General features: G+C 39.0%; 1 protein-coding gene across 2 annotated transcripts in view; it reads left to right on the top strand.

The window, feature by feature from the left end:
* Window positions 1–17,285, top strand: part of adka (adenosine kinase a) — a 162,965-nt gene that overhangs the window by 119,848 nt on the left and 25,832 nt on the right. For both annotated transcript variants that reach the window (XM_084093220.1, XM_084093221.1), the window contains exon 8: window positions 12,959–12,994. In XM_084093220.1, the coding sequence (XP_083949346.1) occupies window positions 12,959–12,994 (36 nt within the window). The remainder of the gene's footprint in view (window positions 1–12,958; window positions 12,995–17,285) is intronic.

The raw sequence follows: 17,285 nt of genomic DNA, 5'->3' as shown, positions 1-17,285 counted from the left end.
TGATTGCTGGGAGGTTACGAAATGATTGAAATCGCTCCACTGCTGCTTATGGGAGAGAGAGAAGGAGAATCAAGGAAGGAGGAAGACAAGAACTTGGAAGAGTTGACTTATTGTGAGGATCTACCCAAAGGCCTTCTGCCTAGCGCTGTCTTTTGAATAATATTATTCATGTCTCAAAAGACACAAGAAAATTGGAATCTTTTAACATGCCCCAGAACAAATGATCTTGGACTTTGCATCAGAAGCTTTTTTGTTTCCCTGTGTGGCATGTGAATGATTCTTATAAAACAGTCAGTTCCAGTCCTCCAATTTGATTGGCTGAGTGGCGTTCCAGCACTAATATTCATTCGAACAGTACTGGGATGTTTCACTGTTTGTATCACTCCTCATGTCATTGTTTGCATGTTGTTTTTGGCTTCATTTGGAATTATTTTCATTAGGGATGTAGGATATATCAGTACCATATCAGTTATTGGATAATATTAGTTTATTTATTTATAAATAAACGGTATCAACCATTATAGGATATTTGATATTTCTTTCTATCATTTTTTACATTTGTTCCTTTTGCAGTCATCATGCTTACCTAAAATGAACACTAATAATTAATGAAACTGTTAAATGTAATTTTTAACAAATTTTTAAAAATATAAAATTTTACACTGTACATTTTAATGGTATAAAGTCTAAATTCACGTGTAGCATTTAAATGATTGATTTGAGTTGTTAGTGTTTGTTTGTGTATTTAAATAGTATAGATTTTGAATAACTAGCAATTTAATTTTAACTTATCTAGAATTTTAATATCGGTGCATCCCTAATTTTCATTGACTGAATTGCCCAAATTGTATCTAAAATGTAAGTTACTCAAATATTAACTTTTATTAGCTAGGTCAGCAGAATTCCAAAAATATTTTTTTGATTAAATAATTTGGCTAATGTGATTTTACTAAAAATAAAACTGCAGCAACTAACTAATTTTTCCATATTTAAGTAAAGTAAAGTAAAGTAAATTCCACAGATTTTCTGCCATAACCAGGACAGAAAGTGCAGAAAACATCCATATTCTGTCTAGGCCTAATTATGACTCAGTCTAGTGCTCTACATCTAGACTCATACGTTGACAGTAACCACTGTGCTTGCTTTGTGGAAGGATACGTGAGTGTTTGCATAACTGCAGTAATATTTTCTTGTGCTCGATGGTTTGTCCTCCTCCACTGATTGCGTGTAGGTGACGGACAGTTCATGCAGGAAGCCCGAGGCAATGAGGGATATGCCAGACATTGGACCCCCCCATCTCCCAGCTGATTCAGACAGCTGCACGCACACACACTCACAAACATTGAGAGACAGATGTCAAGTTCTAAAAAATCCTGTAGACAATCAAACACGGATATTTCCAGAGCTCTGAGCCGTGGCAGGCCCCCTCTGAGATGCTTAGATGTCTTCCTGAGACATTTGGTGATGTTTTACATGGTTTGCAAAAAAATGTTTTTAAAGTAGTTTGGAAGCAGCTGTCTGAATTCCGAGCAGAAGGAAAGAGGGACAGGGAGAGAGAGAGAGAAGTAAGGTGAGGTAATTAAAACAGTGCTTGAGCTGGATGCTGTCAGGGAGACTCACGCAATGCACACTCTACACGAGTGCTTTACTGCATCACTCACTGCACTCAATTAAAGCCGTCTGTCTGCTCTCAACCCCTATAGAATGACCTGCGAGACAGAGACAGTTAGGAGCGTTAGGACAAGTGATTTGCTCTCAGGGAGCAAGAGACGTTAGCAAAAAAACCTAACCAAGGTTCCCAAGTTTATTTATTTATTTATTTTCATGATTGGGTTTGGATGATACTTGAAAAGCATGTAATAAGGGTTCCCTATGGTAATGGAAAACTCATCTAATTGTTTTATTCGTAGTATTGAATTATTGTACTACTATTTGTAGCAGTAATATACTATATTATTATATTACTATTCATATTTTCCAGCCCTGAGAAAGTTGTGGAAGTTAATCAATTCTTATAAATCATGGAACAGTAGTGGAAATGTATGTATTAAACGTGTGTTTTCTAATAATGCTTAATTAGGGAGTTGCTCTGAATCAAAAAGATTGTTTTTTTAAAACTTAAAGCTTTTTTACACTATTCACAAACAACCAAAAAGGTAATGGAAATTAATAGCTTATATTTAAAAAGCCCCAATTAAAAGAATGAGCTATATCACTTGGATGCAGATGATTTTGGTTTATTATTATTATAAACTGTAGTGCACGCTTATTTATATATGTACATGCATACACATACATGTATATATGTCTGGGTGGGTGTGTGTGTGTGTGTATGTGTATATATATGTATATATGTAAATATATGTATATATATATATATATATATATATATATATATATAATATACACACATGCGCACACACACACACACACACACATATATATATATATATATATATATATATATATATATATATATATATATATATATATATACAGTGAGGAAAATAAGTATTTGAACACCCTGCTATTTTGCAAGTTCTCCCACTTTGAAATCATGGAGGGGTCTGAAATTGTCATCGTAGGTGCATGTCCACTGTGAGAGACAATGTAATCACAATGTATGATTTTTTAAAGGGGACATATCATGCTAAATCCACTTTTTTAGCCCTTAAATGCATTTTGTTGTATATTTGGAGTGTTTAGAAGTACAGAAAAGTTGAAATTATTTTCTTTAGGTGCTTCGTTGATATCTTTATTTTCTGTTTTGGTCCTATTTTTCAACCTGTTCCGATTTTTCTGTTATCTATGACGTTTTTTGAACTATTACGTCACAGTATTTGCAGCGGAACTGCCAAATAAGGACATTGACTTCCGGCCCACCACTTCGAGCAATCCGCCATTTTTATTTCTCGCTGCAATTTTGTAGTCCAAGCTAAAGTATGCAGAAGTTACGAGAGGGTAAGTTAAAATGTTCGGTTGTTGGATGTAGTAACCCACACGCTTCATTACACCGTCTAATGTAGATGAACTGCCGCGCTTGTGAGCAGAGAGAGAGATACCCGGTCGCGCGCGCGCACTCTCTCTCTTCGGAGCCAGGCGAAAGTGTAAACAAGACTTCACCGTCTCCAAACTAGACGCTGTCTTGCTCTCTCTCCCTCGCACATATTAATCAAAATAAATCGACACGGTGGTAAAAGGTCGGAAGACCAAAGTTTCATGTGTAAATACAGTAACACACCATTGCGATACATCCATATGAAGACGTTGTTCTGCAGGTTCGTCGTCTTCATTTTCATCTCGCTCCGGCTCCGACTCTGGCTCGAACATGTAAGGCTGGCTGGACAAGTCTTCCGTTGTTGACATTTTGTTAATAACGTGTGAATAAAACGTTTCTGTGCCGCTAGATAATCGTATCTCTGCTATCAAACTACAAAAATGGCCGAACGGGGTGGAGTTGAACCGAGTGTCACCTCTGCAACCTGGAGAGGGGGCGGGGTATGAAGTGTCTCAATTGTATTTAAAGAGACCGCACCAAAACGAGTTGCTCTCAGACGCACATCAGAAAAGGGGTAGAAAAGGGGCCTGTGGAGCTATAATAATGAGGAATTCAGACCCAAGCATTGCAGTTCCGCTTTATATAGACTACAAATGTATGATTTATATGTAAAAAGGAACAATTTAAAAGCATGATATGTCTCCTTTAACTATTTATTTGTATGATACAGCTGCAAATAAGTATTTGAACACCTGTCTATCAGCTAGAATTCTGACCCTCAAAGACCTGTTAGTCTGCCTTTAAAATGTCCACCTCCACTCCATTTATTATCCTAAATTAGATGCACCTGTTTGAGGTCGTTAGCTGCATAAAGACACTTGTCCACCCCATACAATCAGTAAGAATCCAACAACTAACATGGCCAAGACCAAAGAGCTGTCCAAAGACACTAGAGACAAAACTGTACACCTCCACAAGGCTGGAAAGGGCTACGGGGAAATTGCCAAGCAGCTTGGTGAAAAAAGGTCCACTGTTGGAGCAATCATTAGAAAATGGAAGAAGCTAAACATGACTGTCAGTCTCCCTCGGACTGGGGCTCCATGCAAGATCTCACCTCGTGGGGTCTCAATGATCCTAAGAAAGGTGAGAAATCAGTCCAGAACTACACGGGAGGAGCTGGTCAATGACCTGAAAAGAGCTGGGACCACCGTTTCCAAGGTTACTGTTGGTAATACACTAAGACGTCAAGGTTTGAAATCATGCATGGCACGGAAGGTTCCCCTGCTTAAACCAGCACATGTCAAGGCCCGTCTTAAGTTTGCCAATGACCATTTGGATGATCCAGAGGAGTCATGGGAGAAAGTCATGTGGTCAGATGAGACCAAAATAGAACTTTTTGGTCATAATTCCACTAAATGTGTTTGGAGGAAGAAGAATGATGAGTACCATCCCAAGAACACCATCCCTACTGTGAAGCATGGGGGTGGTAGCATCATGCTTTGGGGGTGTTTTTCTGCACATGGGACAGGGCGACTGCACTGTATTAAAGGGACACTCCACCCATTAGCATTAAGCTTTGCATTGTTAGAAACCCAGTCATACTGTTGAATGGTCGTGCAACACTCTCTCATTTTCCCCTGAGACGGGAGAAATCCGTTATTTACTTCTTACACTTCCTCCTACAATGACGCAAAAATCGTCATTTTGCGTCATTGTAGGAGGAAGTGTAAGAGGGGGGATTTCTGTTGAGACTACAGACACTCGTTCCTCATCTTTCCCAGGGGGCGGGAACCGCTCACGCTACAGACCTATTACAGATCAGTGGGTGGGACTTTACTCTCTGAAACTGAAAGCAATATCCTCCATCTTGTTTGAAGCTAAGCTAACAGGCGCTGTGGAGACAGATGTAAAGTTATGACAATAGCGGAGGAGAGTACTCAATATGATATAGAAGAAGAGGATTTCGGAAGTCTGATGCTTGAATCAGGTGTTTGTGGCTACCTTTACAAGCCGCATTATAGCGAAGAGCAGCCGAGGCAGAAGACCTGCCTGCCGCGGACGAGGAGCCCGGACTGGCTCGAGTTAGGGCGGACTGGTGGCGCCGGTGATCTCACTATGCAACTACGAACCGCTACGAACACAGAGATAGAGTCCGTCTGCGGCAAAGAATTTCAACGATGACAATTTCTCCTGGACGAAATCTCTGAATCAGACGAGGACACGGACGTTTGTGTTGTGAACTATCCTAGTTTCGCACCGCATATGTTCTGACTGAACATCCAGGTACCATGCAATAATTCACCTTTTCGAAAGAAATACAAACGAGGAGTAATGCACTAATGAGTTCGCCAACTAACTAGACATTTTGTGTGAAATGAATTTCAAGCTCTGGTGGTAGCTAGCCTTGTAGACGGAAGAGTGATTTCTCTTATAGGCAGATATGCGCTTTCTGGATTAGTGGGAGTGGCTTGCGGAGCTGTGCAATGTGGTGCATTGTGGGAGTTGTTGTCTTTCATACAAATGCGTCCTGAAGTTATTTTTTGTCTTTCCTCGGTCACGAAGGCACCAAATTCAAAATTTATTTTACATTTCGACTACATATATGACCCACTTTAAATAAAAAACAATGTTCAAATGGGTGGAATGCCCCTTTAAGGAGAGGATGACCGGGGCCATGTATTGCGAGATTTTGGGGAACAACCTCCTTCCCTCAGTTAGAGCATTGAAGATGGGTCGAGGCTGGGTCTTCCAACATGACAATGACCCGAAGCACACAGCCAGGATAACCAAGGAGTGGCTCTGTAAGAAGCATATCAAGGTTCTGGCGTGGCCTAGCCAGTCTCCAGACCTAAACCCAATAGAGAATCTTTGGAGGGAGCTCAAACTCCGTGTTTCTCAGCGACAGCCCAGAAACCTGACTGATCTAGAGAAGATCTGTGTGGAGGAGTGGGCCAAAATCCCTCCTGCAGTGTGTGCAAACCTGGTGAAAAACTACAGGAAACGTTTGACCTCTGTAATTGCAAACAAAGGCTACTGTACCAAATATTAACATTGATTTTCTCAGGTGTTCAAATACTTATTTGCAGCTGTATCATACAAATAAATAGTTAAAAAATCATACATTGTGATTTCTGGATTTTTTTTTTAGATTATGTCTCTCACAGTGGACATGCACCTACGATGACAATTTCAGACCCCTCCATGATTTCTAAGTGGGAGAACTTGCAAAATAGCAGGGTGTTCAAATACTTATTTTCCTCACTGTATATAATATAGACATATATACATATACACATATATACACACACACACACACACACACACACACACACACACATATATATATATATATATATATATATATATATATATATATATATATAAATGAATGAATGTGTGTGTATGCATGTATTGTTCTTGTTGTTTTATTATTTTCATTACATTTTAAAAATATATACATCAAAAAACCCATAAATCACTGTTTTGTGTGCTCTTTACAGAAACACATACTTCTATAGATTTATAGTCCACTCTAGTCCATTTTTATATCTCAGGGATGATAATTGTGGGCTTGAATGTGTCACTGCTGGATCAGATTGGGTCACAATAGGGAAGTTCAGCTAACAACTATAATCGGAGGACTCAGGAGGCTTTCCCCAGAATATCCCTCACATTGAGCCACAGAGGCCATTTTCAGCTTGATGGGGAGTTCCATAACACAGATTTGAGGGTGAGAGTGAACCCGGGCTGGCACTGACTTTAATAGATACAGCGGCAGAGGCGCCTGGCTCTCTTTAGAGACGCAGAGTGATGATGGATGGAAGAGACGGTATTGTGTTGAGGGCCGATCAATAGCTGCCACCGAGCTCAGTGTATTTCTGTCACTGTGGAGTTGAGTGTAGGATGTCAGCTGGTTGTTGCCAGGATGATTTGGGAAAGTTTAACACCAGCCTGTTCTGACGCCCCACACATCAGTCATTTTGGTTAACAGAAGGGTTTCACGGTCATTTCTGCCACACACAGTGACTCTCTCTCTCTCTCTCTCTCTCTCACACACACACACACACATCTGTGCATGTATGTTTCATATTGATTCTCTCCTTTATGGAGTAGTTATGTTGTCTGCTGTGAAGTACCTCTCATTAGTGATTATACAATTATCACACACCGTTTAATTCAACTGACACCATTATACAAGGCTCTACAATGATAAATAGCCTACTGTGTATAAACTATTACAATAATAATAATAATAATAATAATAATTTAGAAATATTAAATACATTAAAAATATCCCCTTGTCATGGCTTGGGGGATCCAGATGTGCTTTATGTCACCAGCTTAACCATGGTAAAATCACTGTAATTTATGGCCACTCATGGCTTATTGCTTTTAAAAAAAATCTAAAGTAAATAGAAAATAAATAAAAAAGAGCAAGGTGGCCAGTGGTACATGATGATAATAATTCTCTTTTTTTATCCTTTGAAAAGACTGTTGGTAGATTTTGAATAGATTTATGTCTGTTAATCAGCTAATGGCAATAATCTCAAATTGGCCAACAGTTGGCAGATAAATTTGTCTTTTTCTAATTTAAGTTTTTACTCCTTTTGAAAGCTTGTAGAAGTAAACCATGACCAAAAAAAGACATTGTCAAGAGTTTCACCAAAAGAAAAGTTCCTTGCTTTTCCATGACTAAGTATTAAAGGGATTTTTGTGCGAACTGTCCCTTGAAGTAATAGTCATGATGTAAGAATAGCAATGATTTATGATGTAACTTGTCAGAATTTAGCACAAAATGTTGTTTTTGAGCTATTTTAGCTCCTCCAGTAGGTTTTGTTGTCCTGTTTGTGGATGTTCCCCAAGGATGACTGCATTGAACAAGCACTGTTGACTCATCTGAAGCAGCACGTCATTCTTCATCTGTATTTGTGTGTGTCAGACCAGTCTGTAACTCTGTCGCCCTGCTGATGAATGTGTGTGTGTGTACGGTCTCTATATTTATTGTTAGCCTGTATTAATCATGCAAGAGCTTGAGCTACTGTCAGAGTCCCACAACCTTGTTTACATGCTAACTTGCATTCCTGCAATGAAGCACGGACAATGGCAGTCTTTGAAAGTGATCGGAACGTACTTGGATTGCGTTAATAAGGCAGTCATTGAGGGACATGTCATGTGCTCTGGGCGGGGGTGTTTTAGTTTTTTTTGTTGTTGTTGTTGTTGTTTCTCCACCTCTTTAACAGACCATGTGTACAGGCCAGGAGAGACGGCAGTCAGCACTCATGATTCTGGTAATGATATCATTACAGCTAGTGATTGCTTCTCATGCATTGTTTAGCAGAGACCTGTTTGAAGTGCTCAGCAGAGATCTCAGGCAGATCTTTCTCAGCTTGCAAGCTGAATCAAAAGGCGGAAAGCAGATCAAGAGCAGGAGACACCTTTTTAAGCTCTCCACTCACTTTGCCAGAAAGAAGAAAGTTAATTTAACATCCTAAAATGACAGCATGTTAAAATAATAATAATAATTCTAACACACTCCTTTCTTACCCATATACAGTACAGTGGCCCCAAATCATTTTGGACCCTTACAAATGTCTGAATGTTATTGCATTACATAATTTTTGAATGTATTTTGATATTTTTTTTAAAGAAATACAGATTGGTTTGATATTTTGTTATATGTGACCCTGGATCACAAAACCAGTCACATGTCGCACGGGTATATTTGTGGCAATAGCCAACAATACATTGTATGGGTCAAAATGATAAATTTTTCTTTTATGCCAAAAATCATTAGGATATTACTGTAAGTAAAGATCATGTTCCATGAAGATATTTTGTACATTTCCTACCGTAAATATATAAAACATTTATTTTTGTGAGTGAATGCAGCACAATCGCGAACATAAATGAACAACTTTAAAGGTGATTTTCTCAATGTTTCGATTTTTTTGCACCTTCAGATTCCAGATTTTCAAATAGTTGTATCTCGGCCAAATATTGTCCTATCCTAACAAACCATACATCAATTGAAAGATTATTTATTCAGTTTTCAGATAATGTAAAAATCTCAATTTCAAAAAATTGACCCGTGTGACTGGTTTTGTGGTCCAGGGTCACATATAGTAAGCTTAAAGACATTTGTACATTTTTAATTGTGGTTTAAATACCCAAATACTTTTTTTCGGGGGAGGGCACTGAATAGGCCAGATGGGATGTTTTGATGATCTTGTTATTACAGTATGGCTGCAGTGTGGGGTTTTTTATTATGTACCCTCTGGATTGTTAGCGGATGTGAACCACTGGAAAAGCAGGCCCGGTCCATACCCCCCTCCCCGCTCTGCCTCTGCAGTCTGCAGTCCACCTGGACACCCGCCATCTGCAGCCACATCAACATCCATCATCCCGCACACTCTAAACAGCATCAACACACGGTCACGTCCAGCAAACCAGAACACATCTCAAGCGCGAATTACAGAACACGCCCGTAGCATTTCTCAACCTCTCAGATCTCTGTGGTATCTAAAACGAAGCGTCATAAACCCAAGTGTGATTGTGATACAGAGTGCTGTACTCAATAAGTTTTTTGTTTTTTTTTGCAGACCTGGTCAAACCAGTAGTTTTATATATATAACTTCATGTATCGCTCCTTTTATACTTTCAACCTCAGACTGTGACCTTTGTGTTAGCAGCATAGCGATCTACGCCTGGGTCGTTCGCTGCCTATCTGTCATTTCCTGATGTAATTTTAAGCTTTGTTTGCGGCTATATCTGGGCGACATGTCATCAGTAATGAAAGTGGTGTCTAGGACAGGCTTCGCTTACTCCCAGCTCTTTAGCAGTAATTGCATCTGGTGGTGGTAAGTATAGGATTAGTGGCTTTAGATAAATTTCCACCGAAAGGACCTGTCTTCTGTAGCTTATTTGTCACTCTCTCTCAGCTTCTCTCTTTCTCTGTACCGTTCATCTCTCTGTCTGTCTCTCTCTTTTGGTTTGTTGTCGGTTGCGCGTCACGCTCCAGTTGGCCTGCTGCATTCTCATGGGAGTACCTTTAACACCTCAGCAGTGCTGGCTTTCTTCTGTCTAATCTTCCCCTTCCCCTGCCCAGATTACTGTATCAATAATAATCTGCCCGCCCCCTCAGACAGCACTGCCCCTGGTACAGTCATAGGCCATACAGTCCTGACTCATGCAGGAATACGTGGGACGTTTGAGGTCACGTAATTAAATTGCACTGTGATTGGTCTCATCAGTAACCAACAGTTGCGACTTTGTTTTTCTTTCTGTCTGGGACGCCACTGGTTCACCAGTGTTTGTCACCAGCTCAAAAAAACAATGTGAGAAAAATAACATCTTATGACCATGTGGTCAAGTTGGTTCTCTTTTTCTGTGTTGTTGCTGCTTTTTTTTTTTTTCTGTCCTTTAGCTAGCTGATGATTTCATAGCTCAGCCCATCTTTCAGGCTGTGCATTTTGTTGAACTGTCTCCTTTAGACCCCTTCCACTTGCAGCTGGCATGGCTAACCCCCTGGCCCAGTTTACAAAGAGAAATACTCTCTTCATTTTCTGCTTTGAGCTTCATCACAACATGGATAACCGCACAGGATGGAGATGAAAGTAAATAACCAGTGAGGTTAGCCCTCGCAAGCTTCCCGGCCCGGTCTGTCAGGGCCACATTTCTAACCCAGACCAGATGTCAGTGTGAACTCACCCTGACGCTCCTCATCTCCAATGTACCACCTTTATTCTTCTCTGTCCATCTTCTTTCATGATCTATTTTTTATGACTGCAGAGTGTAAGGGTTCTTTTTTATAAAAGTTTAAATATATCAAGTGTACACCATACTTTCCCATTTTAAAGTGTAGATGCAACAAGTTAGCAATTCATTGGTTTGGTCATGATAGCGTCAACACCGTGGCTCTGTGGTGCCTTCAAAACATTTCAGCTCATTTGTTTCAGTTGCCTGACATGATAACTTCTGGCTAATCCAGTGGAGTGAAGCATTGCATGCCCACTTTTTCAGCGGCCTTAGTTCCGAATGTTTTCCGAAAGTATTTTTCCTATAGGGATTTTTAAAAAGTCTTCGTTAAAGTGTTATAAACCATGAACCAAACCAACCAGCTATGACGTATTTGAAAATCTGACAAAAAATAATAAAAAAATACAAAGGTACAAGACTGTGTACTTAACGGCTTTAATGAGGGGAAAGAACTACAATCCCATGAATCACTGGTGGAGATTTCTCTGCAGAATCATTGATAATGTCATTTTTCACCAGGATTTCTGCTGTTAAACACAATTGTTTAAAAAATAAGTTGAGAAAATGTGTGCTGATCACAAAAAAAGCATGCACCATCAATTAACGACCTCGTAGCACAAAGTAGGTCTGTATTTAAAGGTTTATAAGCTGTCATTAAAAATCAATTCCTCTATGGAGAAAATGAATGGGATTTTTATTTGCGTAACCTGACTGTTACACTTTATACTGTGAGTTTGAGAGCAGGACTGCCTGTCTGACTGACCAAAGCAAATGGGGAAATATTTGGGAAATCTGTTTGGAAATGGAAATCTGTTTCCAAATAATAATGTAAAATGTCTATTTGTACAAGTATAATTGGAAGTCACTGGATTCTTGTGTGATCGCAGCTTTAACTTTTTTAATCACCTTACAGATTGACTCCTGTCATTTCATATTAGTCTCTCTCCTCTTTTTAATTATGGCACACAAAGACTTAGTTATGGTTCTGGTTAGTCTGTTGTGCTAATTGAGTGACTTTTTAAAGTGTAGATTTATTATAAGTCCAGTATTTCCATAGTCTTGCCTAGTGAAAAGGGTCTATTACAGTTTTCCAGTGGGGTTGCATTAACTAATTCCTGAAGCTAATCTTGAAATAATGCTGCTTAATCACTCTTAATAAAAGAGTGGCTCACCTTGGCTGCTGGATGGCTGCATTATCAGATCATTGAGCTGTAATTGGTGTCATGAAACCTAGTGGTGGGTTATCTCCATGGGGATTGGAGTTTTTCCCCAACTTTATGGCGCAAAGATTAACCTTGGAGCGTTTGACCTCTGTGCAGTGAACACAAACATGGGTGTAGCTGCAGCTCTGTGTCCCGGAAAAGGGAAAATCTTCAGACTGGAACCAAATACAAACAGCTAAATGCCAGAGTTTTGAGTGATGTCAGATGGTCTATTATAGATTAATGTACATGTCTTGGGTCTATTATGCAGTGGCTGTGACAGACAGACAGATTGCAGGTGGTCTCGGCCCCTTACATCCATGAAGCATTGGTTCTTTCCACCCCCTCTTCCCCTCTAAAGGCCGAGGTTGTCACAACTGGTCCCTAGAGTTGTTCAGTCGAGCAAAGGGCAAAGCCCAGCACACATAATTGGAATCTTTTAACCCTCACAAAGCCCTTTTATTATCTAAAAAAAAGCTGTTTTATTCATCGATACAAGTTTGAAGATATGTCTTGCTTGAACGTGCACAAATTGCCTGTTCACACCAAAGATGATAATTATAAAGTTTTAATATTCATGGTAATTCTATGAGAGTAGGAAAGTCATTTCAGAATGATTCTTTCCAGCTTATGATTGATGAAGCCAATCATAATGCATCTGGCTTTTAAAAGGCTTGAGCATTCAAAGTGGTAAACGACATGAACTTAAACTTGAACAATGTTATCATGGGTTGGTGAGGATGCTAGTTGTCATTCTTGGTGTGGACGAGCCTCAATGCTGGGTATCGCCAACTACCTCACAATATGATACACATACTATGGATACATTGTGACACGTCAAAATATTTATTTTTGGTTTTGGAAGAAGAACTGAAGGTGAAATTGTGAATTTCCTGTTCTATATAGCCTAATGCAGAGCCTTGAAATGTGCCCTAAATGAAATAATATCATTGCTACACTAAGCTCCCATTAATTAAGGCTGTATGTGTGCTTTGTTTTGCAGGAGGCTGCCGTGTTTGCGCGAGAACAAGGCTTTGAGGTGAGTGGATGGAGGATCACACACTAAACAGATCCTAAAGGATTATTTTTCAGCTGATAATGAAGTTCTTTTTCGGACAGTGATTGATGTGCTATTATACTCTCTTGGCCCCCTTGCAGTGGTCGCCATAGCAACCTGGCAGTCGTCATGGTTTCTTTGTTCAGCCAGCACTCCGGCTCACACACTCTCTCTCTTTCTCACACACACACAAACACATTTTCTCCCCTACTCTCACACATTCTCTTCTCCTCTTTCTCTCTTTCTCGTCCCCCTCCTTTTCTGTTATGACGCATTCCTCCCAGGTCTGCACCCAACATCGCCTACAGATGTTATTTATTGAATTTTGAGAATGCTCTTGGGAGGAGAGAAAGAAATCCTTAGGGGCTGCTTTCAATTCTGTCGGTGTACTGGGCAGGGCTAGCAGGTGCCTTTGTCGAGGAACCCACCTTGTTAGCTTCATTAGACCGTGTGAGGATCCGGCACGGCATTACGCTCAATTGTACCGCGCTGCATCCGCTCATAAATACTGGATCACCTTCCCCTCTAGTCTCAGAATGTGGAAAACACTGATTGGCCTTGTTTGTACATAACACGTCAAAACAATACGACTTATCTCTCTGAATAGCAGGGAAATGCAAATGTAATAGTAGTGTTTCTCGTCTCATATTCAAAAGTGTACATGAGGGGGGGCGGGGGTGGGGTGGGGGGGTAAATGTGACTTCATAAGCAAAGTAAATGTGAGTTTAGGAACAGCATGCTTAAATAATTGAAGTGGCTTATCTTTTTTCAAATGCAGTGCTATCCGCCTGAATGTGTTTCGTCTCAGTATGAATAATTGTCTTCCAGGATCACTCAAGGTGCGATCGACGTGACTGGAATGCAAAGCAGATTCTGGCAGCAGAGTAAGTTAGTGAGTGAGAGAGAGAGACGAGAGGGAGGGAGAGATAGATAGTGTGCATGGGCGAGAGAGAGAGGAGGAGCAGTTCGTGAGCCAGGGAGATAGAGGGGAGGGGGCGAGAGCTTGCATCGCACAGAGTAAATATATAAATGGCAAGCACTGTCACACACTGTGAGTACCTCTTCACTGATTTCACACACGTCATGTTGATTTAGGGCTCAGAGAAAAGGGAATCTTTGACATACGAGTCTTTACCCTGATTTTGCTTCAGAAATAAACATCTCAACAGAGTATGGCAATTGAAATGTTAGCATTTAGTGACAGGATGGAGAGAAATCGAGAAGTTTCAGTCCCCAAATGTGCAGAGAAGCATGTCATCGTTTGTTTTTTGATGGTGGCGTTTTTTTTCAATATTATTCATACACGCCTCCGCACAGCAGCTGACTTTCCACATCTGCTTGTCTGCTGACTGGTTTTTGTGGTTCGCAACATCAGAGACAAACTCCCCCTTTGTTTATCAGCAAAAATCTTCGTACCCCACCCAAAGCAGCATTTCGATGTGTTGAACAAAATCATCACTTCCGGAGAAACTGGTGCAAAATAGAAGTGAAAGTTGTAGCCAGTGTGGCCCTTTTATTTTATCAATCACTTACTTTAAAACGCTACAAATGCAGACAAAACGCTTCATGTTTGCTGGCGATCAGCTGCAACATATTTTTTAAGCAAATTATTCTGTTCCATGGCATCCGTAAAATGCGATTTTTTTTTTTTTTTTTTTTTTTTTTTTTTAATTTAATATGTATTTATACAATTTTAAATATAATATTTTATGTTGTACAATTAATACATTTATTCTTTTTGAAAGGACACAATTTCAGTAAATGTTTTCAATGTGGTTTGCACGCATGTCATCCTAATTTTTTTATATAATATAACGGGGCGGCAACCTTATGGGACATGGAGCGATAATCACAGAAGCGCACACCTTCAGTTACACAAATGGTTTGTTGGATATGCATGCTAGCGCAGGTTAAAATCTTACACTTTAATAGCATTTTATAGCTCTTAACTTAAAACAGGCTGTGTGACTATGAGGATTGATTACCTCAAAATGTACGTCCGTATGCAAGTTTGAGGGACTATATTTAAATGAAATGCATGAATCTCTTTAGCTATTGTCACGTGTCAGAAATTATCCCTCAGTGTGCCAACATTGCCATAGGTTACCGACCCCTGCAATTTTACAAATCTAATCCATCTCAAGCAACATTTTTTATTTTATTGTATTAAGATTCTTATATTTATATTTCCACACAGATTTTTAATGCAATATCCTAAAATTTGCATAAAGTACGTGGATGGAAACCCAGTTATTGATATGCATTATTGTGGTTGTAGGCACTCTGAATCTTGTAGCTTTCCTAGGAAGCAATACAAACTTCCAATAAGCTCTGTGATTATCTGAATAACTCCGGAGCAGACGCTGCTAGACATGCTGCACCTTAGTAAAGATAATATTTTTCTCACATCTTAAACAATGTGGCAACATTCAGAAGTGTGAAAGAAGAGTGTTTTTACAATACAGCTCTACATCTTGTGAAAATATACAGGCTTTATTAAAGTGAAAATCAAACACGTCTGCTTAGCATCAATCCATTTCCCTTGCTTCAAAGAGATGCCTTGTTAATAAATCAATTTACATCTCAAGAAGGTAGATAAGAGTGTGTTATTTTCTCTGTATTGAGCCGGCATTAGATCTGGCTCACAGTGTGATCCGATCCTCATCTGTTTTACTTAAATACCCTTAGATGTTGAATCTGCCGCAGGGTAATTGATGTTCTATTGGCTGCTGTTCCTCCTGCAGATTACAATGAAGGAGCTGTTTTATTAGCTTTAATATGGACACAGAATTGGACACCCTAATAAAGCAGGGGGGGTTTTTCCGCCTGCTTTCATCATTATTAAAGAAGAACATCTCTTATGATAATCACTGACAGCTACATTATGGCTTTTATGAACTGATAGCTTCCATTGAATAGAGAGATATTATGGTTAAGCTTAATTAAGCTTGTGCTTATTATGTTTTTTTACGCTTAAAACCTTCATTACACACCCCTCTGATCAAATTCAGTTATTGAGTAGCAAATAGTCAATGGCATGAATATGCTAATGTGTGTCTGAGACCTAAGCAAGGAACTGTGTAGTCTTTTTACACTGAAGGGATAGTTCACTCAAAAATTCTGTCACCATTTAATCACTCTCGTGTCGTTCCAAACCTGATTGATTTTCGTTCTGTTGTAGAATGTGAAAAATTTCTGTTTTGACTGTTTTTATCCATACAATGAAAGTTAAAAGTCCAAAAATATTATTGACCCCAAAAAAGACATTTTTTCAAATTAGACAGAAGAAAGTCATTTGAATATTGCAAAAACAGTGACATTAGTTCAGGAAATCCGAATCGTCACTTCTGGGAATGTTGGCGCAAAATAGAAATAAAAATTGTAGCCACTGCGACACTGTGACTAATTTTAGTTAATGAATTACTTGAAAACTTTTCAAAATGCATACAAACTGCTAGCGTCATGTTTGTTAACGATTAGCTGCAACTTTTTTTGAGCAAATTATTCAATCATATGACTTTCTGAGGTTGAAGCAGGGCTGCCAACTCTCACGCATTGAGCGTGAGACTCACGCAATTGACACTTTTCACACGCTCTCACGCCACACATCCATTTTCTCACGCACAGAAAAATTGCGGAGCAAAGAGGTACTTTTGATATTAAACTAATTCTCAGCTCTTAGATTCCGGCAATTTTATTACGAAATTCAGACAAAAATACGTTTGGCGCTTGTAAATGTGACGTGACAGATCGCTGAGCGCCTCAGTTCAAGTGCACGTGAACCGATAATCACTTTTTTATTTAAAGATGCAGTACAATTTACCGAAAGTATACATAATATCGACCAATTAGTGTTTTTCAACCATGGAAAGAGGTCAATATAACAGCAGGAGAACAATTATGTCACATAACGTTACATTTACCTCAGGAAAGCCATTTAATGACCATATGTTAATTGAATAGAAAAAATAGCTAGAGAGGAGATTTTGCTGAGCATTATATTACATTTTTATTATATTTTTACTTATGTCATTAAATAATTGTTATTATAACAAAAACTGCATTATATTTAATAATTTGTTATTTTTAACCTTTAAAAATACCAGCAGATTGGGCCCTCTATGTTTACAGCATTAGGTGAGATTATTTTTTTAAATAAAATTTAAAATAAACATGTATCCAAATGAGTCAATATTGAATCAAAATAGGAATCAAATCACAATAATGGAATTGAAATCTTGAAATTTTTGTCAAGCAATAATAAAAACTGTAT

Source organism: Abramis brama (assembly GCF_963993115.1).
Source record: "Abramis brama genome assembly, chromosome: 19".
NCBI classification, from domain to species: domain Eukaryota; kingdom Metazoa; phylum Chordata; class Actinopteri; order Cypriniformes; family Leuciscidae; genus Abramis; species Abramis brama.
This window is presented reverse-complemented; position numbering and strand designations above follow the sequence as displayed.